Source organism: Callithrix jacchus, chromosome 2 (assembly GCF_049354715.1).
Source record: "Callithrix jacchus isolate 240 chromosome 2, calJac240_pri, whole genome shotgun sequence".
NCBI lineage: Eukaryota > Metazoa > Chordata > Mammalia > Primates > Cebidae > Callithrix > Callithrix jacchus.
Window position 1 is genome coordinate 168,186,490 of NC_133503.1, and position 20,737 is coordinate 168,207,226.

General features: G+C 43.0%; 1 protein-coding gene across 3 annotated transcripts in view; it reads left to right on the top strand.

Moving 5' to 3' along the window:
* Positions 1-3,751: 3,751 nt before the first annotated feature.
* NUP155 (nucleoporin 155) overlaps positions 3,752-20,737 on the top strand; it is an 86,987-nt gene continuing 70,001 nt past the window's right edge. The window contains exons 1-5 of one of the 3 annotated variants that reach the window (XM_078365560.1): positions 3,752-4,057; positions 10,587-10,724; positions 11,123-11,219; positions 17,884-17,954; positions 18,568-18,685. Coding sequence is in view for 2 of the 3 variants with exons in the window: in XM_017969951.4 (XP_017825440.1) it covers positions 3,901-4,057; positions 10,587-10,724; positions 11,123-11,219; positions 17,884-17,954 (463 nt within the window). In the remaining variant the exon portion in view is untranslated. The remainder of the gene's footprint in view (positions 4,058-10,586; positions 10,725-11,122; positions 11,220-17,883; positions 17,955-18,567; positions 18,686-20,737) is intronic. The other 2 variants (XM_017969951.4, XM_078365559.1) reach the window with 2 other exon arrangements.

The following is a 20,737-nucleotide window of genomic DNA, read 5'->3' on the forward strand; positions in this document are numbered from 1 at the left end:
CTGAGGTCGGGAATTCAAGACCAGCCTGACCAACATGGTGAAACCCCATCTTTAAAAAAAAAAAAGTTTAGTCATGAAGCACTTTAGCCTCAACTTACTGAGCAGATGGGACCACAGGCACATGCCACCATGCCCAGCTAATGTGTATCTAAGTATGATGATCATCTAAAAGAAAACCACTTGTTAATTGAGTTGTTAGCTTTTTTCATGGAACATAATTTTTACTTGAAAGAATGACTCACAAAGTACAGTTGCTCAGATTTAGGTATCTGGCAAACATTTTCTCAAAAACAAATGAAATGAATTTATCACTTTAAGAAAAACAGGTTGGTCATGGTGGCTCACACCAATAATCCCAGCACTTTGGGAGGCCAAGGTGGGAGGATCACCTGAGGTCAGGAGTTTGAGACCAGCCTGGCTAACACAGTGAAACTCTGTTTCTACTAAAAATACAGAAAATTAGCCAAGCATGATGGTGTGTGCCTGTAGTTCCAGCTACTCAGGAGGCTGAAGCAGGAGAATTGTTTGAACCTGGGAGGTGGAGGTTGTGGTGAGTCAAGACCAAACCATTGCACCCCAGCCTGGGTGAAAAGAGAAAAACTCTTTCTCAAAAAAAAAAAAAAAAAAGAGAGAGAGAGAAAAACAATTGACTATACTTGTTGCCAATTATTAAAATACTTCTCCTTTTCCTAAATACATAACTGAGGCCAGCTTTTCTTTTTTTTTTCCGAGACGGAGTTTCACTCTTGTTACCCAGGCTGGAGTGCAATGGTGCGATCTCAGCTCATCACAACCTCCGCCTCCTGGGTTCAAGCAATTCTACTGCCTCAGCCTCCCCAACAGCTGGGACTACAGGTGCGCGCCACCACACCCAGCTAATTATATATTTTTTAGTAGAGACGAGGTTTCATCATGTTCGTTAGGCTGGTCTCAAACTCCCAACCTCAGGTGATCCACCCATCTTGGCATCCCAAAGTGCTGGGATTATACCCGTGAGCCACTGTGCCCCACCTCTTCATCATATATTATACTTCAACTAAATAACTCACAACATGTTGTCATGTTAGAAAAAGCAGCAAACATAAACAACCAAGTTTGCTCAATCTGCTTACCAGAAGAATTTGATAAAATTCCTTGCCAGGAGAATTTCACAAAACCCAACTCAGTGACTGAGTATAGCTCTCTAGAAGAATGCCTTGGAAACAATAAGCAGACTAGAAAACATGTTCCCACATTTCTTGCTTGAATCAATGCATTTTTTAAAAAGGTAAGTTCAAGGTTCCTAGCCCTTGTCTCTTCCAGTATATAACATAGTGTCCCACAGGATTCATGATTATGCCTCTGTAATCTATATCTAGATGTACTCTTAAATTCAAACTTTGATGAGATTTTGCTTTAATGTAATGTATTTTTTGTAAGAGACAGAGTTTAACTTTATCACCCAGGCTAGTATGCAGTGGCATAGTCATTGCTTACAGCAACCTGGAACTCCTGGGCTTAAGTGATCCTCCTGCCTCAGCCTCCCAAGTAGCTGAGACTACAGGTGCACACCACCACACCTGGCAAATTTTTTAAAAAAAAAATTTTTTTAGAGATGGGGGGTCTCACTAAGTTGCCCAGATTGGTCTTGAACTCCTGGCCTCAAGAGATCCTCATGCATAGGCCTCCCAAAGTGCTAGAATTACAGCTGTGAGCCACTATACTCAGTTTATGAGCATGTTTAATGTAATTTCTGAGCACATGCAGCACTTTCAACACTTGATATGTAAGCTGTGGGCTAAAACACTACTTCAAAGCAGTATAACAGAAACTCTGAAAGGCTGCAATCCTAACTCTAAATTAAACTGACTTTAATTCTTTAAAAGCTGGGTATTTTTCTTTAGTTGACAGTAGATATGAGAATTCAGCTATCCCTTACTGAGCCAGACATTAAAGAGATTTGCAAAAATATGAAATAATCACATTCTTCCCAATTTTAGTTTTAGAAACTAAAGTGATTTCTTATTTTAAAAGTTATATCAACATGTATTAAGCTTGTTATGCTTTTAAATATATACTTAAACATTTTACTTTTCATTTTATGAGTTATTCACAAATATTAATAGATGTAACCAATATGAAACAAAAACTCTCTGGAATCCAGAATAATTTTTAAGGGTATCAAGGGGGTCCCAAGACCAAAACATTTCATAATTATCTGTTCTAGGGAAAAGGTCAGCAAACTTTTCCTGTAAAGTACCAGAGCCCATATTTTAGGCTTTGCAGTCTTATGCAGAAACTACTCGGTTCCACAGTTGTGGTGGGAAAGCAGCCATGGTCAATACGCAAATGAATTAAAGTAGTTAGATTACACTTTGAAGACCTTCGTTGCTATGCAGGAATATCACACCAACATTGTTAAATCTTCCAATTTGTGAAGTTGAAAACTCTCAATTGTGTATTTTGTCTCAAATTAAAAACAAAATCTGTGCCAGATCATCAGTTTCAATCTGTGATCTACCAAATAAACTGACAGCTAGTATATAAAACTGCCTATTTATATACCAATAATAAATCTAGTTTCTCTTGTTATATTGGCTATGTTAAATTTTAAGTGTAGATTGGTAACAATATAGAATTTCTAATTTTCAGAAATGTAGTCAAGTCTTTTGAGGGAGTAAAAATGTAATTCAAATGGCAAAAAACCAATTTAGAGTAATTCAGTTATTGCTTTGTTAAATTCTGAAGAACATAACTGGAAGCTTACTTAGGTGAGATTTTAAATAAGGATTGTTTTCTAAAAAGTGCTTTGATTTACCCATTCAGATTGCTTTCTGTAGTAAATGAAGCCTCTTTTGCCTCTCTGCCCCTTTTTTCTCCCATCCTTCTGCTACAGTTTTTACCTATCCAAATAGAAAAAATTAGAGTGAAGCCCTTTGTTCTGTTTGTCTCTGCTTCAAGCACCTTAAGGACAGGAAACACTGAGTTAATTTAATAGTCCCAGCAACAGGCACAAGGCAAGTATTCAGTTTCTTAGGATTGTATGATCTCTTGGGTTCCTATTTCATACGAGTTCTTGTAGTAGAACCGGGAATGAAAAGATGAATTAGAACTATCTGCTATCTCTGCCACGAAAAAAAGCACGGCAGCGGTCCACCTACCCTCAGCTCCTCCTTAAACACGTATTTCAAACTAAGGGACCACAAAGTCAAAAGACGGCGACATGCAAATGGAAAAGCCTGATAAATTCCAATTTACAACTAAGTCCGTGAAGAATATAGTGAGATATTGGTTCATGTCCCTCTCCGTGACAGGGAGGTACCAATTCTTAACTATTCTCACAAGACCAGTTACTTGGAGTGCCAATGTGACTGATGCGCGCACTCAGCCGCAGTTACGGGATTCAGACGCTGGACGTTCCAAGACCTACGTCGAGCACGCGCTTAAACGACCGGAACCAAAGCAGCCTCCTCAGCCAGACACATGACCTAGCTCCCACCTACCGTGTCCCTCCTCCCTCCTTCCTCCCCACCCCACCCAACCACAACCCGCCAATATCCTTCCCAGTTCCCTCCCCTTTACCCTTCCCTCTTTCCCTTCTTCCCTTCCCTAGATGACCGACCCTAATTTTCCATTTCCACACCCCAAACCCCTCGACGCCCTCGAAAGAATCAGCAGCCTACTCGCTCCACCCACAAACCTCTAGCCCCCTCCCAACAGCTTCCTCTTCCCAGGCCCAGACGACGTCTTCCACTTCCCCACCGGATGAACCGGAAGTGCGTCATGTCGAGGCGCAGAGGCGCTCTTTTGGCGCGCGCACCGTAGGCGGCGGGTCTAAACTAACTTCTTGGATTTTTTTTTTTTTCTTGTTTCTTCTTGGTTTTTGACTTTGTCTGTACCCTGGTGTCTACAATTTCCGAGATGCCGTCTTCTTTGTTGGGCGCGGCGATGCCGGCCTCTACGTCGGCTGCTGCCCTACAGGAAGCTCTTGAAAATGCAGGACGTCTAATCGACCGTCAGTTGCAAGAGGACCGCATGTACCCAGACCTTTCTGAGCTGCTTATGGTGTCTGCCCCAAGTGAGTGATGGTGATCCTCCTTTCTCAGCCGAAAGGACTCTTGTCTGACTGCCTAATTTGCTCCTTATCCCCAGGGTTGGTCCCGACGAGGATATCCTGAGATTTATGGCACTATTGGCTGCATTTTTTGGAGAAAATAAGCAAGCATCTCATTTTCAGGTCTTTTCCTGTCCTCACTTTCCTCATTGTAGATACTTGAGAGGGCAAGAGTTAAGAGCAAGCTCCCAGTTGAAGCAGAAAGAGGCAAAGACCCAAACCTTAATGAGTTTCTCGCCGCTCTCAAGTGTTTATGGCTAAGGCCGTAAGAGAAGCATCTCCTGATCCAAGTCTCAAATTAGTTCATTTCTCCTATTCGTTTTGAGTAAATCGTAGGAGCAAACGACGTTAATTTGGGAATTTAGCATGTTATCTTAAAGATATGCTTTATTATTTATTTATTTATTTATGAGATGGAGCTTTGCTCTTGTCGCCCAGGCTGGAGTGCAATGGCGCGATCTCAGCTCATTGCAACCTCCGCCTCCCGGGTTCAGGGGATTCTCCTGCGTCAGCCTCCCGAATAGTCGGTATTACAGGTGCCCGCCGCCACCACGCCCGGCTGATTTTTGTGTTTTTTATTTTTATTTTCGTCTTTACTTTTTTTGTTGCTTTTCTGTTTGTTTTTAATTTTTGTGTTTTTTAGTAGAGACGGGGTTTCACCATCTTGGCCACGCTGGTCACGAACTCCTGACCTCAAGTGATCCGCCCACCTCGGCCTTCCAGAATGCTGGAATTACAGGCATGAGCCACCGCACCCATCCAAGATAATTATGTCTAGAGTTGTGTATTATGAAATGCTGGAGATCTTAAAAGAACTACCAGTAGAATAAAGGAGGAGAACAGGGAAATCAGCAGTGCTTATGTACAGGGAGGAAAAGGCAGAGTATGTGTTGACAAAAGAGGTGACTGGAAAGTAATTTGTTTAATGGTTTTAAATTACAACCAGCTCCCCACAGCTTATAGAATTACATCAGTTGCTCCAGGCGCGGTGGGTTACACCTGTAATCCCAGCACTTTGGGAGGTCGAGGTGGGTGGATCACAAGGTCAGGAGTTCAGGACCAGTCTGAACAACATGGAGAAACCCCCATCTCTACTAAAAATATAAAAAAAATTAGCTAGGCATGGTGATGCGCGCCTGTAATCCCAGCTACTCAGGAGGCTGAGGCAGGAGAACCACTTGAACCCGGGAGGCGGAGGTTGCAGTGAGCCGAGATCATGCACTCCAGTCTGGGCAAAAGAGCAAGACTCCGTCTCAAAAAAAAAAAAGAATTACACTTAGGTAAGTTGCTAGAAAAAGTTACCCCTTTGTGAGATGGAATTTGGAGAAAAGCAGAGAAGTGTAAGACAAAAGAGATTGTTGGTGAGCAAGAACCATAGTAATCTAAACAGGGTAATTTGTGTGCAGTGTAAACCAAGAACACTTATGATTATTTATAAAAAATTGTTGATAGATTTGTAATTAAAGAAATGGTAGAAACAGCCGGTCACCGTGGCTCATGCCTATACTCTCAGCACTTTGGGAGGCTGAGACAGAAGGACCACCTGAGGTCGGGAGTTTGAGACCAGCCTGACCAACATGGAGAACGCCCGTCTACTAAAAATACAAAATAAGCTGGGTGTGAAGGCCTGTGCCTGTAATCTCAGCGACTCGGAGGCTGAGGAGAATTGCTTGAATCAGGAGGCGGAGGTTGTGATGAGCGAGATCACCACCATTACACTCCAGCTTGGGAAACGAGTGAAACTCCATCTCAAAAAAAAAAAAGGCCGGGCGCGGTGGCTCAAGCCTATAATCCCAGCACTTTGGGAGGCCGAGGCGGGTGGATCACGAGGTCAAGAGATCGAGACCATCCTGGTCAACAAGGTGAAACCCCTTCTCTACTAAAAATACAAAAATTAGCTGGGCATGGTGGTGCGCGCCTGTAGTCCCAGCTGCTTGGGAGGCTGAGGCAGGAGAATTGCTTGAACCCAGAAGGCGGAGGTTGCGGTGAGCCGAGATAGTGCCATTGCACTCCAGTCTGGGTAACAACAGCGAAACTCCGTCTCAAAAAAAAAAAAAAATTATAGAAACAAAGATAGTATTTGCTCCTTTAAGCTTCTTACCAATGAACACATCTTACAAGAGCTGATTGGCCTATTAGGAACTATCATCTTGAACAACATTACTCACTTTAGCCGCCTTGGGTGTGAAAACAAGATACAAAAAGTGCGTACTCTCTGGTCATCCTCTATTTTTTTTTTTTTTTTGAGACGGAGTTTCACTGTTGTTACCCAGACTGGAGTGCAATGGCGCGATCTCGGCTCACCGCAACCTCCACCTTCTGGGTTCAAGCAAGAAGCCTCCTGCCTCAAGCCTCCCGAGTAGCTGGGACTACAGGCACGCACCACCATGCCCAGCTAATTTTTGTGTTTTTAGTAGAGACGCGGTTTCACCTTGTTGACCAGGGTGGTCTCCATCTCTTGACCTCGTGATCCATCCGCCTCGGCCCCCCCAAAGTGCTGGGATTATAGGCATGAGCCACCGCGCCGGTCTCTGGCTCTTACATATCTTATGCCTTTACACACCCTCTTTCACCCAGTCTCTTCCTCTCTTTTCCATCAGATTCTTGCTCTGATTACAGGTGAATTTAGCATGTTTTCTGAAAGAAACCCCATCTTCAGGATTTCCTCAGGATTTTATTTTACTTTTATTGTTTCTGCAATGTTAATTCTTTGCCTGACAAGCTTCTTCCAGACTCCCTGTAAAGTCTTTAGTTTCTCTTTGTTGTCTTTTTTTTTTTTTTTTTTTTTGAGACAGAGTCTTGCTCTGTCACCAGACTGGAGTGCAGTGGTGCGATCTCAGCTCACTGCAACCTCTGCCTCCTGGCTTCAAGCCATTCTCCTGCCTCAGCCTCCCTAGTAGCTGGGATTACAGATGCATACCACCATGCCCAGCTATTTTTTTTTTTTTTTTTTTTTTGAGACGGAGTCTTGCTATATTGACAGGCTGGAGTGCAGTGGTGCGATCTCGGCTTACTGCAGTTTCTGCCTCCCAGGTTCAAGTAGTTCTCCTGCCTCAGCCTCCCGTGTAGCTGAGACTACAGATGTGTGCCACCACGCCCAGCCTGTAAAAAATACTAAAATTTTTGTTTTTTTAATAGAGACGGGGTTTCACCATGCTGGCCAGGATGGTCTCGATCTCTTGACCTTGTGATCCACCTGCCTTGGCCTCCCGAAGTGCTGGGATTACAAGCATGAGCCACCACGCCCAGCCTATTGTCTTTCTTTTTCTTGTTGGTTATTTATTTATTTTGAGTCAGGATCTAGTTCTGTCACCAGGCTGGAGTGTAGTGGCATGATCACAGCTCATTGCAGCCTCTTAACTCATGAGCTCAAGTGATCCTCTTGCCTTGGCCTTCCCGGTAGCTGGGACTGCAGGCGCCTGCCACCACACCCAGCTGATTTTTAATTTTTATGTGAGACGTAATCTCACTCTGTTCACAGAACTGGTCTCATTCCTGGCATAAAGCAGTCCTCCTGCTTCAGCCTTCCAAAGTGCTGAGAATACAGATGAGTCACACTCCCATCCTTACTAAAGTTGTTAATTCCTCCCTTTGGGTTCCCATTGCCATTTAATGTGGTGATCTGCCCCCTTTAGCCTATTAAAGTTGTGTTTTAGGATTAAATGGGATTTAATCCTGGACTTGCTTTATTTATTTAATTTTTTGAGACAGAGTCTCACTGTCGCCCAGCGTTGAGTGCAGTGGCATGATCTTGGCTCACTACAACCTTCACTTCCCAGGTTCAAGCGATTCTCCTGCCTCAGCCTCCCAAGTAGCTGGGATTACAGGCATGTGCCACCAAGCCAGGCTAATTTTTCTGTTTTTAGTAGAGACTGGGTTTCACCAGGCTAATCTTGACCTCTTGACCTCATGTGATCCACCCACCTTAGCCTCCTTCGAGCCACTGTACCCAGCCTGGATTTGCTTTAAAATGAATTCAGCCCAGTAATCCCAACACTTTGGGAGGCCTGAGCAGATGAAGTGAGCAGATCAGTTGAGCTCAGGAGTTTGAGACCAGTGTGGGCAATATGGTAAAACCCGACCTCTTAAGAAAAAAATACAAAAATTAGCTGGGCATGGTGGTACACACTTGTACCCCCAGCTAATTGGTAGGCTGATGTGGAAGGATCACTTGAGACCAGGAGGTTGAGCCTCCTGTGAGCTGTGATTGCGCCACTGCTCTCCAGGCTGGGCAGCAGAGTGAGACTCTGCATCAAAACAAAACAATGCTGTTTGGCTGGTTGCAGTGGTTTACAACTATAATCCCAGCAATTTGGGAGGCAGAGGTGGGTGGATCCCTTGAGGTCAGGAGTTTGAGACCAGCCTGGCCAACATGGTGAAATCCTGTCTCTAATAAAAATACAAAAATTAGCCAGGTGTGGTGGCACGATTATGGAGTCCCAGCTTCTTGGGAGGCTGAGGCAGTAGAGTTGCTTGAACCTGGGAGGTGGAGGTTGCAGTGAACCAAGATCACACCACTGCACTCAAGCCTGGGCAACAGAGCAAGACTCTGTCTCAAAAACCTCCCCCCCCAAAAAAAAGAAAAAATTGATTAAGCATGGTGTCGTGTGCCTCTAGTCCCAGCTACTCACGTGCTAGAGTACAGGAGGCTGAGGTTGCTGTGAGCTGTGATTGCACAACTGCATTCCAACATAGGTGACAGAGTGAAACCCTGTCTCAACGAAGATAAAAAAGAATTCACTGGGAAAAGAGGGAACAGTTATAAAAATGAAACATGATTGGGGATATTACTGGTTATTGTTTAAGTTGGATAATCGGTACATAAGTATTGATTGTATTTTTCTCGTATATGTTTTTTAAATTTCCATAATATACTTGAAGATTGTTTTGTGTGTCAGTTTTCCTTGACATCTTTATACTTACCTGAAAAAGTGATTGAGGTAATTAGGTCATCAGTCAGGTTTTTCCCCCCAGTAAGATACTGCTTGTGGGATATTATTTGTATTTCTGTTATTGGAGTGGAGGAGATATCTAAAGGGAAAAGACATGGGTTGTTTTAATCTATAAATGTTTATCTGGGAAAGCCAGTATTTTCCCCAGTCAATATTTTGTTATGCATAGTTGTTTTACCTTTGAGCCCCAAAGCAGTTTTATATTTTCCCATTTCAGATTAGCAAAATGATAGGAAAACACTAAATTATTATTTTTAAATTTTTTTATTTTTAGTTTTTGTGGGTACATAGTAGATATGTATATATTTGTGTGTGTGTGTGTGTGTGTGTGTACATTTTTTTTTTCCTGAGACAGAGTCTTGTTCTGTCACCCAGGCTGGAGTACAGTGGTGATATCTCAGCTCACTGCAGACTCCGCCTCCTGAGTTCAAGCAATTCTCCTGCCTCAGCCTCCCCAGTAGCTGGGATTTCAGGTGCCCGCCACCACGCCTGGCTAATTTTTTTGTAATTTTAGTGGAGACAGGGTTTCACCATATTGGCCAGGCTGGTCTTGAACTCCTGACTTCGTGATACACCTGGCTTGGCCTCCCAAAGTGCTGAAATTACAGGCATTAGTCACTGCACCCAGCAGTGTATATATTTATGGGATGCATGAGTTGTTTTGACACAGGCATGCAATGTGAAATAATCACATCATGGAAAATGTAGTATCCATCCTCTAAAGCATTTATCCTTTGTGCTACAAACAATACAATTACATACATGCTTTTGTTTCTATTTATTTATTTATTTTGAGGCGGAGTCTTGCCCTGTTGCCCAGGCTGGAGTGCAGTGGCCTGATCTCAGCTCATTGAAACCTCTGCCTCCTGGGTTCAATCGATTCTCCTGCTCAGCTTCCTGAGTAGCTGGGATTATAGGCATCCACCATTAAGCCTGACTTTTTTTTTTTTTTTTTGAGGTGGAGTTTTGCTCTTGTTGCCTAGGCTAGAGTGCAATGGTGCAGTCAGCCTCACTGCAATCTCCACCTCCTGAGTTCAAATGATTCCCCTGCCTCAGCCTACTGAGTAGCTGGGATTACAGGCATGTACCACCATGCTCAGCTAATTTTATAGTTTTAGTAGAGATGAGGTTTCTCCATGTTGGTCAGGCTGGTCTCGAACTCCCACCATCAGTGATCCTCCCCGCTTGGCCTTCCAAAGTGATTGTTGGGATTACAGGCGTGAGCCACCACCCAGCCACTGTTACTTTCAAATAACATTACATTATCAAATTTAAACCTTTCCTTTATTATATAACAAGTTTTTGTGAGAGACGACCTTCCCTTCAGGTCTGAAACCAGTAATTATCCCTGCCTTAACAATGGAATATTTCAGGCCTTCTTTGTGTGGGGTCAAAACTAGTATATCCTCTGTACCTTTGGAACCAGCACACGTAATTTTTTTGTGTGCTGGTTCCAAAGGTACAGAGAGGCACTCAGTCCTTTTATAGGCCCAGTTGATGAATAGTACATTATTATAAATACTTCATTTTCTTTTTTATAGATAATCCCACTGTTTCTGGTATGTCAGATATGGATTATCCTTTACAAGGACCTGGTTTGCTGTCAGTACCCAACCTTCCAGAGATCAGTTCCATCCGAAGAGTTCCTCTCCCACCTGAACTTGTTGAGCAGTTTGGACGTATCCTATTACTTTGTATTTAACCATTTAAAAAAATGTTAACATAGATATTTTCATTGTTATGTGCTTAATTAGTGTGTTATATGTATGTTCATTTAGGGGTTTTATTTAAAATATGTTAAAGTATATGGGTTCTGTGTTTAGTGTGTTATATAAGGGTTTTATTTAAAATATGTTAAAGTATATTCTTGTTCTGTGTTTAATTGGTGTGTTATATATGTTCATTTAAGGGTTTTATTTAAAATATGTTGAAGTATATGGGTTCTTTGTTGTATTAAAGAGTGGACAAGTGATTTTTTACATAAATGTTAAGTCAAAAGCTATTGAAAGTTAAGCTTAAGAAAAGCTTAAGAAAAATAAGATTCAACTCTGTCTGCCTTACATCTATACTACCTCAGATATGCAGTGTAACTGCATGATGGGTGTGTTCCCGCCTATCAGCAGAGCTTGGCTCACAATTGACAGTGATATATTCATGTGGAACTATGAAGATGGGTATGTATTTAAGGCTGGTTTGCTTTAAGTGTGATTAGAATTTACATAAACTTTACTGTAGCTAGTGTTCTCATTAGAAGCTGCTTGGTTTATCTTTCATTCATCTAGCCTTTGGGTCAATGCTTTTTAGTATGCATATCAATCATCTGGGGATGTTCAAATGTGGATTCTGTTTTGGTAGTCCTCAGTGAGACCCAAGGGTCTGCATTTGTAACAAGCTGCCAGCTGCTGCTGCTGGTATATATGCCATTCCTGAGTAGCACGAGTCCAGGCCCCAAGCTCTTAGCCTGTAGTAAAAATAATATGTTGGCAATTCATTGAGAGATGATTGGACGTTTTTAAAGACTTCTGTTTTCCTTGCCTTTTTGTTTTTTTTTTTTGAGCTGGAGAGTCTTGCTCTGTAGCCAGGCTGGAGTACAATGGTGCAATCTCAGCTCATTGCAACCTCTGTCTCCTGGGTTCAAGTGCTTCTTCTGCCTCACTCTCCCCAGTAGCTGAGATTACAGGAATGTGCCACCACACCTGGCTGATTTTTGTATTTTTAGTAGAGATGGGGTTTCACCATATTGGCCAGGCTGGTCTCAAATTCCTGACCTCATGAACCACTTGCTTTGGCCTCCCAAAGTGTTGGGTTTATGGGGATGAGCCACCACACGCAGCCCTTTCCTTGCATTTCTATGGAGTAGGCATCTGATATTTATTAATTTTGTTGTCATTTCGTGACTTTGACCCGTGTGTAAATTGTTATGTATAGAAATGATTCTGAGTGAAAGCCTAAGGTACTTTTGCTTAAATAGAGCATATTGGTCTGGTGATCTCCCTCTTAACTTTTTAGAGACAAGATTTTGTTTTACTTCCAGCTGTCCATTATATTATCCATAGATGAGGTAATGGGATAACCATAGGAAGGCCCATATAATTAAGATGTTACTCTTGCTCCTACATAATTAAAGATCTTTTTAGGTGCACACATGCATTTAAAAAACACTGTATCAGCCGGGTGTGTTGGCTCATGCCTGTAATCTCAGCACTTTGGGAGACTGAGGAGAGCAGATCACCTGAAGATACGAGTGTGAGACCAGCCTGGCCAAGAAAACCCCGTCTCTACTAAAAATACGGAAATTAGCTAGGTGTGGTGGTGCATGCTTACAGTCCCAGCCACTCTGGAGGCTGAGGCAGGAGAATTACTTGAACCTGGGCAGTAGAGGTTGCAGTGAGCCAAGATCACACCACTGCACTCCAGCCTGGGCGATAGAGCAAGACTCCGTCTCAAAAATAAAAAAAATCGTTGAAAGAAAATTGAAGCTAAATGACAGCTTAATATCAATGGCTTAAATGAAACATTGTTTTTCTACTAGAAGTTTTCATGGCAGTTTTTCTTGTTGAAATGTAATAGTTATAATAGCAGTGATGTATGGATGTGATTATTTTTTTGTATTTTATTTTTTTAGAAGCAGGATTTCGCCATGTTGGCCAGGCTGGTCTTGAACTCCTGATCTCAGGTGATCCACCCGCCTCGGCCTCCCAAAGTGCTGGGATTACAGGCGTGAGCCACCGTGCTGGACCTGGTTGTGATTATTTTTCATGTACCCTGAATGTTCTTCACTTTGTTATGTTATCATAACATATTCATTTTTATGCTAAATAATAGAAACTTTTTGTTTAAGAATGTATCTTTCCAAGAGAAGTCAATTCAAAAAAATCACAGAACAGATAAATATGAGAATAGTTATTTTCTTTTTTTTTTTTTTTTATTTGAGACAGAGTTTTGCTCTTGTTACCCAGGCTGGAGTGCAAGGGCGTGATCTTGGCTCACCACAACTTCTGCCTCCTGGGTTCAAGCAATTCTCCTGCCTCAGCCTCCCAAGTACCTGGGACTACAGGTGCACACCACCATGCCCAGCTAATTTTTGTATTTTTAGTAGAGACAGTGTTTCATCTTGTTGACCAGGATGGTCTTGATCTCTTGACCTCGTGATCCACCCGCCTCGGCTTCCCAAAGTGCTGGGATTATAGGCGTGAGCCACCGCACCCGGCGAATAATTATTTTCTATAAAACATGTTTTTGGTCAGGTGCGGTGGCTCTTGCCTGTAATCTCAGCACTTTGAGAGGCCAAAGTGGGCGGATCATGAGGTCAGGAGTTCAAGACCAGACTGGCCAACATGGTGAAACCCTGTCTCTACTAAAAAAATCAGCCAATTACGGGCACCCACCATCACGCCTGGTTGATTTTTGTAGTTTTAGTAGGTATGGGGTTTCACTCATTTACGAGGGCATACCCTGATGACCTAATAACCTTTCAAAGGCCCCACCTACAAATACTATCACATTAGGAGTTAGGATTTAACATGAATTTTAGGAGGACACACATATTTGATCCATAGTAGTGTGTGTTCATTTAAAGAAAAATTATTTGAAGATTGTACTTATTAAAAAAATAAAAGCACAAGTTGTAAGTCTACAAATTCAATATTGTAGAATATATACATAGTTTAAATATTCAGTTGGCTTTCTATTAGAAATTCTAATTTCATCTGGATGATTAAAATGTAATCTTGGGTCATTTTATTGTGCTCTAACCCCTAACTTTCTCAGCATTTGGATCATGGTTTCAAGAGACTGTGCCAATTATCAAAGGGCTCTGTGGACTGCCATGATGTAGGAGGATGGGGAATCCTAGTCCACATAAGATGCTATTTAGCTGTTTTGTCCTGTGTGGATGGCCCTTTCAGGATAATTGGAAGCTTTCTTGAAAGTCTGGATCTTATTTTTTTCTTGGTATTTATTCTGCTTCATGTTCTCTGAGCTTCTTAGAACTTTTAGTTTGATGTCTTCCTTTATTTTTCAAATTTTTTTCAGCTGTTACATTTATTTTTTCTCTCTTTTTTGTTTTCTGTTCAGCCATTTTCTTGTTTTGGTTTTTGTTTTCCCCTCCAAGATGGAGTTTTGCTCTGTTGCCAGGCTAGAATGCAATGGACGAAGTTGGTTCACTGCAACCTCCCCCTCCTGGGTTCAAGCACTCCTTCTGCCTCAGCCTCTAGAGAGGCTGGGACTACAGGCACACACCACCATGCCTCGCTAATTCTTGTATTTTTATTAGAGATGGGGTTTCATCATGTTGACCAGGCTGGTCTTGAACTCCTGGCCTCAAGTGATTTGCCCTCCTTGGCCTCCCAAAGTGCTGGAATTACTGGCATGAGCCACTGTGCCAGGCCCAGCCTTTATCTTTCAATTCTCTGATACATTTTCTTTGTTCTGAGATTTCAGATAATATCTGTAGTCTTTTTACCTTTTGGATGCTCCATTCTTTTTTTGTTTTTCTGCTTTCTCTCTCTCACTGTCTTCCTTTCTTTTCTTTCTTTTTTTTTTGAGATGAAGTCTCAGTCTATCACCCTGGAGTGCAATGGCACGATCTCAGCTCACTACAACCTGTGCCTCCTGGGTTCAAGCAATTTTCCTGCCTCAGCCTCCTAAGTAGGTGAGATTACAGGCATGTGCCACAACACCTGGCTAATTTTTGTATTTTTTTTTTTGTTTGAGATGGAGTTTCGCTGCTGTTACCCAGGCCAGAGTGCAATGGCACGATCTCAGCTCACTGCAACCTCCGCCTCCTGGGTTCAAGCAATTCTCCTGCCTCAGCCTCCTGAGTAGCTAAGACTACAGGCGCGCACCACCATGCCCAGCTAATTTTTGTATTTTTAGTGGAGATGGGGTTTTACCTTGTTGACCAGGATGGTCTCGGTCTCTTGACCTCGTGATTCACCCACTTTGGCCTCCCAAAGTGCTAGGATTATAGGCGTGAGCCACCACGCCCGGCCTAATTTTTGTATTTTTAGTAGAAACAGGGTTTCACTGTGTTGGCCAGGCTGGTCTCAAACTCCTGACCTCATGATCCATCTCCCTTAGCTTCCCAAAGTGCTGGGATTACAGACGTGAGCCATCCCACACTCAGCCTCACTGGCTTCTTATAATTTTTATCTCTCTGTCGAAATGCTTGACCTGTTTTTCTGTTTGTTTGGTTTTTTTTTTGTCTTTTTTGTTTCTCTCTTTTTTTTTGAAATAGTCTCACTTTGTTGCACAGGCTCAAGTGCAGTGGTGTCATCTCAGCTCACTGCAACCTCCACTTCCCAGGTCCCAGGTTCAAGCGATTATTATGCCTCAGCCTCCTAAGTAGTTGGGATTACAGGCCTGTGCCATCATGCCTGGCTAATTTTCCCTATTTTTAGTAGAGACAGGTTATCACTGTGTTGGCCAGGCTGGTCTTGAACTCCTGGCCTTAGATGATCTACCCATCTTGACCTCCAAACTTTACTTATTCCAGCATGTCATCAGTTAGATAATTTTTCCTATATAAAACTTATATACATAGTTCATAGTTACTTTAAATTTCTTGTCTGATAGTTTGGATTCATAGCTGAGTCTGGTTCTATTGATTACTTTGTTTCTTGACAGTGGGGTTTTTTTCCTTGCAATTTTGTGTCTCAATTTCTTATTGAAAGCCAGAAATCATGTGTAAGACAGTAGATACTGTAGGTAAGTAGCAAGTAGCATTTATTCTTAGAAATGGGCCTGTCTCGCCATGCACAGTGGCTCACGCCTATAATCCCAGCACTTTGCGAGGCCGAGGTGGGTAGATAACGAAGTCAGGAGTTCAAGATCAGTCTGGCCAAGATATTGAAACCCTGTCTCTACTAAAAGTACAAAAATTAGCTGGGTGCAGTGGCATGCACCTACTACTGAGGAGGCTGAGGCAAGAGAATAATCCCAGCTACTGAGGAGGCTGAGGCAAGAGAATTGCTTGAACCTGGGAGGTGGAGGTTGCAGTGAGCTGAGATTGCGCCATTGCACTCCAGCCTGGGTGACAGAGTGAGACTCCATCTCAAAAAAAAAAAAAAGAAATGGGCATGTCTCTTCCTTTGCTAAGGTATAGCAGATCTATTCCCCCTCCCCACAACAGAGTCTTACTCTCCCGAGCAGGCCAGAGTGCAATGGTGTGATCTCCGCTTACTGTAACCTCCACCTCCCAGGTTGAAACGATTCTTCTGCTTCAGCCTCCGGAGTAGCTGGGACTACAGGCTCCCGCCACCACGCATGAATAATTTTTTATTTTTCATAGAGATGGGGTTTCACCATGTTGGCTAGGCTGGTCTGGAACTTCTGATTTCAGGTGATCCGCCTGCCTCTGCCTCCTGAAGTGCTGGGATTACAGCCATGAGCCACTGTGCTGGCCAGTGGATCTTTATTATACAAGAAGTTTCCTTTTTCCAGGTCAGGACTTGAGCTGAATTTGGGTTTTGTTGTTGCTGTAGTTACCCTCAGAGCACTGCAGATTTCAAATTCCTTTAGAATTATCTTGTACTTAGGGTACAAGTTAGTTTGCTGGAGATTTTTTCTCAGTGTTCCTCTTACATCCTCAATCTTAGACTTTTCCTGTGATTCCATCCTTCTAAGATGGTTCTCTTCATACCTTTGCCCCTGCCTCAGCAGTAGATTGATAAATACTTGATGTTTGCAGCCCAGGTGGGGAGCAGCATTTTATATTTTTTCTATTTCCCTACTTTTCTAGTTCATGCTTAGCCATAAGCAGGTCTGGGTCTCTGGGTCTTAGAACTGAAACAGTTTTGCTTGCTTGTTTTTTCATTATATATTACATATACATATAAATTTTTCATAGAGACCAAGTCTCATTGTGTTGCCCAGGATCTTGAACTCCTGGGCTCCTGCCTCAGCCTCCCAAAGTGCTGAGATTACAGGCATGAGTTACCTCTCCCAGTCTTTTTATTATATTCTGTGTCTAAATTCATTTAACTAATAAAGAGCATTCAGGAATTCAAGACCAACCTGGGCAATGTGACCAAACCTTCTCTCTCTCTTTTTTTTTTTTTTTTTTTTTTTTGAGACAGAGTCTTATTCTGTCACCCAGGCTGGAGTGCAATGGCACAATCTCGGCTCACTGCAGCTTCCACCTACCAGGTTCAAGTGATTCTCCTGCCTCAGCCTCCTGAGTAGCTGGGATTACAGACATGCACCAGCACACCCAGCTAATCTTTGTATTTTTAGTAGAGATGGGGTTTCACCAGTCTCAAACTCCTGACCTTGTGATCTACCCGCCTGTGCTTCCCACAGTGCTGGGATTACAGGCATGAGCCACCATGCCTGACCACCAAACCTTGTCTCTATAAAAAATACAAAAATTAGTTAGGTGTGTGGTGGAGATTGCAGTGAGCCAAGATTGTGCCACTGTACTTCATCCTGGGTGACAGAGCTAGATGCTGTCTCAGAAATAATAGTAATCATAATAATAAAGAGCATTGTAAGATAATACTTTGTTTTCTTTCCTTCTTTTATTTTTTTGAGACAGGGTCTCACTTTGTCATCCAGGCTGGAGTACAGTGGCATGATCACTACCCACTGCAGCCTCAACCTCCCAGGCCTATAGGATCCTCCTACCTCAGTGGCCTCATGCCCCTATGCCTGGCTGATTTTTTGTTTCTCTTTTGTAGAGACAGAGTCTCACTTTGTTGCCCAAGCTTGTCTCAAACTTCTGGTCTCACTCAATCCTCCCACCTCAGACTCCCAAAGTACTGGGATGGAAGACGTGAGCCACCACATCCGGCCTATTTGCTTTATATGTGTAACATATTTTTCTTCATTTATTGACAGAGGGGACCTTGCCTATTTTGATGGACTTAGTGAGACTATTCTTGCTGTGGGGCTTGTGAAACCAAAAACTGGTAAGAAATAAAACTATAAGGAAGAGATTACGTTTGTATAGTTAGACTCCAAATGGTATAGACCTGAACAACAGCACACTGGTTTTTTGTTTTTTTTTTTCCTTTGAGACGGAGTTTTACTTGTCTCCATGTTGGTCAGGCTGGTCTTGAACTCCTGACCTCAGGTGATCTGCCCACCTAGAGCTCCCAAAGAGCTGGGATTACAGGTGTGAGCCACCGCACCCGACCTTTTTTTTTTTTTTTTTTTCCCTGAAACTGAGTCGCCCTGTGTCTCCTAGTTTGGAGTGCAGTGCATCTTGGCTCACTGCAACCTCCACCTCCTAGGTTTCAGCCATTCTCCTGCCTCAGCCTCCTAAGTAGCTGGGATTACAGGTGTGTACCACCACGCCCAGCTAATTTTTGTATTTTTAGTAGAGATGGAGTTTCGCCATGTTGGCCAGGCTGGTCTCAAACTCGTGACCTTATGTGATCTACCCACCTCAGCCTTTCAAAGTGCTGGAATTACAGATGTGAGACACCATGCCCAGCTGACAACATACTTTTTTAAGCAGTTGTATTTTGAATTCTAATTGGACATATGTCAAGTGACTTTTTTTTTTCTTTTTTGAGACAGAGTCTAACTCTGTTGTCCAGGCTGGAATGCAATGGTACAATCTCAGCTCACTGCAACCTCCACCTCTTGGGTTCAAGTGATTCTCCTGCCTCAGCCTCCCGAGTAGCTGGGACTAGAGGTATGCACCACCACACCCAGCTAATTTTTGTATTTTTAGTGGAGACGGGGTTTCACCATGTTAGCCAGGATGGTCTCCATCTCCTGACCTCATGATACGCCCGCCTCGGCCTCCCAAAGTGCTGGGATTACAGGCGTGAGTCACTGCACCTGGCTGTAAAGTGATTATTAATGTTTAACTGTTTACTTACTTTAATGGCGTGACACTGCCTTTAAAAATGTTAAACTATAATTTTTGAATTTTATTTTACTTTCTTGATACACCTGAAATTTTTACACTATAGATTTTTCATTGATTGCTGAATAATGTTAAAAAAAAAGTTTGTATCTGTATTTTTTTTTTTTTTTTTTTGAGACTGAGTTTCGTGCTTGTTATCGAGGCTGGAGTGCAATGGTGCAATCTCGGCTCACTGCAACCTCCGCCTCCTGGGTTCAGGCAGTTCTCCTGCCTCAGCCTCCTGAGTAACTGGGATTACAGGCACGCACCACCATGCCCAGCTAATTTTTTGTATTTTTAGTAGAGACGGGGTTTCACCAGGATGGTCTCGATCTCTTGACCTTGTGATCCACGCACCTTGGGCTCCCAAAGTGCTGGGATAACAGGCTTGAGCCACCGCGCCCGGCGTGTATCTGTATTTTATTAGTCTTTTTTTTTTTTCTTTTTTGAGGTAAGATCCTGACTCCATCACCTAGGCTAGAGTGCAGTGGCATGATCATTGCTCACTATAGCTTGAACTTCCCAGGCTCAGGTGATTCTCCCACTTTAGCCTCCCAAGCGGCTGGGACTACAGTTACATGCTATCACGCCTGGCTAATTTTTGGTATTTTTTTTGGTAGAGATGGGGTTTTGCCATGTTGCCCAGACTGGTCTTGAACTCCAGGGCTTAAGCAATCCACCCACCTCAGAGATGCTGGGATTATACTTGTGAGCCGCTGCACTGGCCATTGTTTTAGTCTAGTTTATTTTTTTTTTTGAGTTAGAGTCTCGCTCTATTGCCTAGGTTGGAGTGCAGTGGTGTGATCTCCACTCACTGCAGCCTCCGCCTCCCAAGTAACTGGGATTACACACATGTGCCCTGATGCCCGGCTAATTTACCTTTTATTTTATTTATTTATTTTTTTGAGACAGAGTTTCGCTCTTGTTACCCAGGCTGGAATGCAATGGCACAATCTCGGCTCACTGCAACCTCCGCCTCCTGGGTTCAAGAAATTCTCCTGCCTCAGCCTCCCGAGTAGCTGGGACTACAGGCGCGCGCCACCATGCCCAGTTCATTTTTGTATTTTTAGTAGAGACAGGGTTTCACCATGTTGACCAGGATGGTCTCGATCTGTTGACCTCGTGATCCACCCGCCTCGGCCTCCCAAAGTGCTGGGATTATAGGCGTGAGCCACCGCGCCTGGCCTATTTTATTTTTTGAGATGGAGTCTCGCTGTGGCACAATCTCAGCTCACTGCAACTTCCGACTCCCTGTTTCAAGTGATTCTCCTATCTCAGCCTCCCAAGTAGCTGGGATTATAGGCACATGCCACCACACCCAGCTAATTTTGTATTTTTAGTAGAGACAGTGTTTCACCATGTTGGCCAGGATGGTCTCCATCTCCTGACCTCGTGATCTCCCCGCCTTACCCTCCCGAAGTGCTAGTATTACAGATATGAGCCACTGTGCCTGGCCCCAGCTAATTTTTATATTTTTTGTAGAGACAGAATGCCAACTTGGCTAGGCTGGTTTCGAACTCCTGGCCTCAGGTGATTGGCCTACCTTAGTTTTCCATTGTTTTGGGATTACAGGCGTAAGCCACCACACCCTGGGCATAGTCTTGATAGCCCACGGAAGTGAGAACAGAGTTCAGAGTAAATCTTGGGGACATTACAAGCATTGTTTGACTTACTCTTTATGCTTCATAATGCCAAATCTCTCATCAGAGTTACTGAGGATAATTGATTGATTTAAATTTAAAATATATCCTTTAAATGTACCTTGTTTTTTTTTCTTTTTTTGATACAGAGTGCTTCTTTGTCTCCCAGGCTAGAATACAGTGGACCTCGTTACTC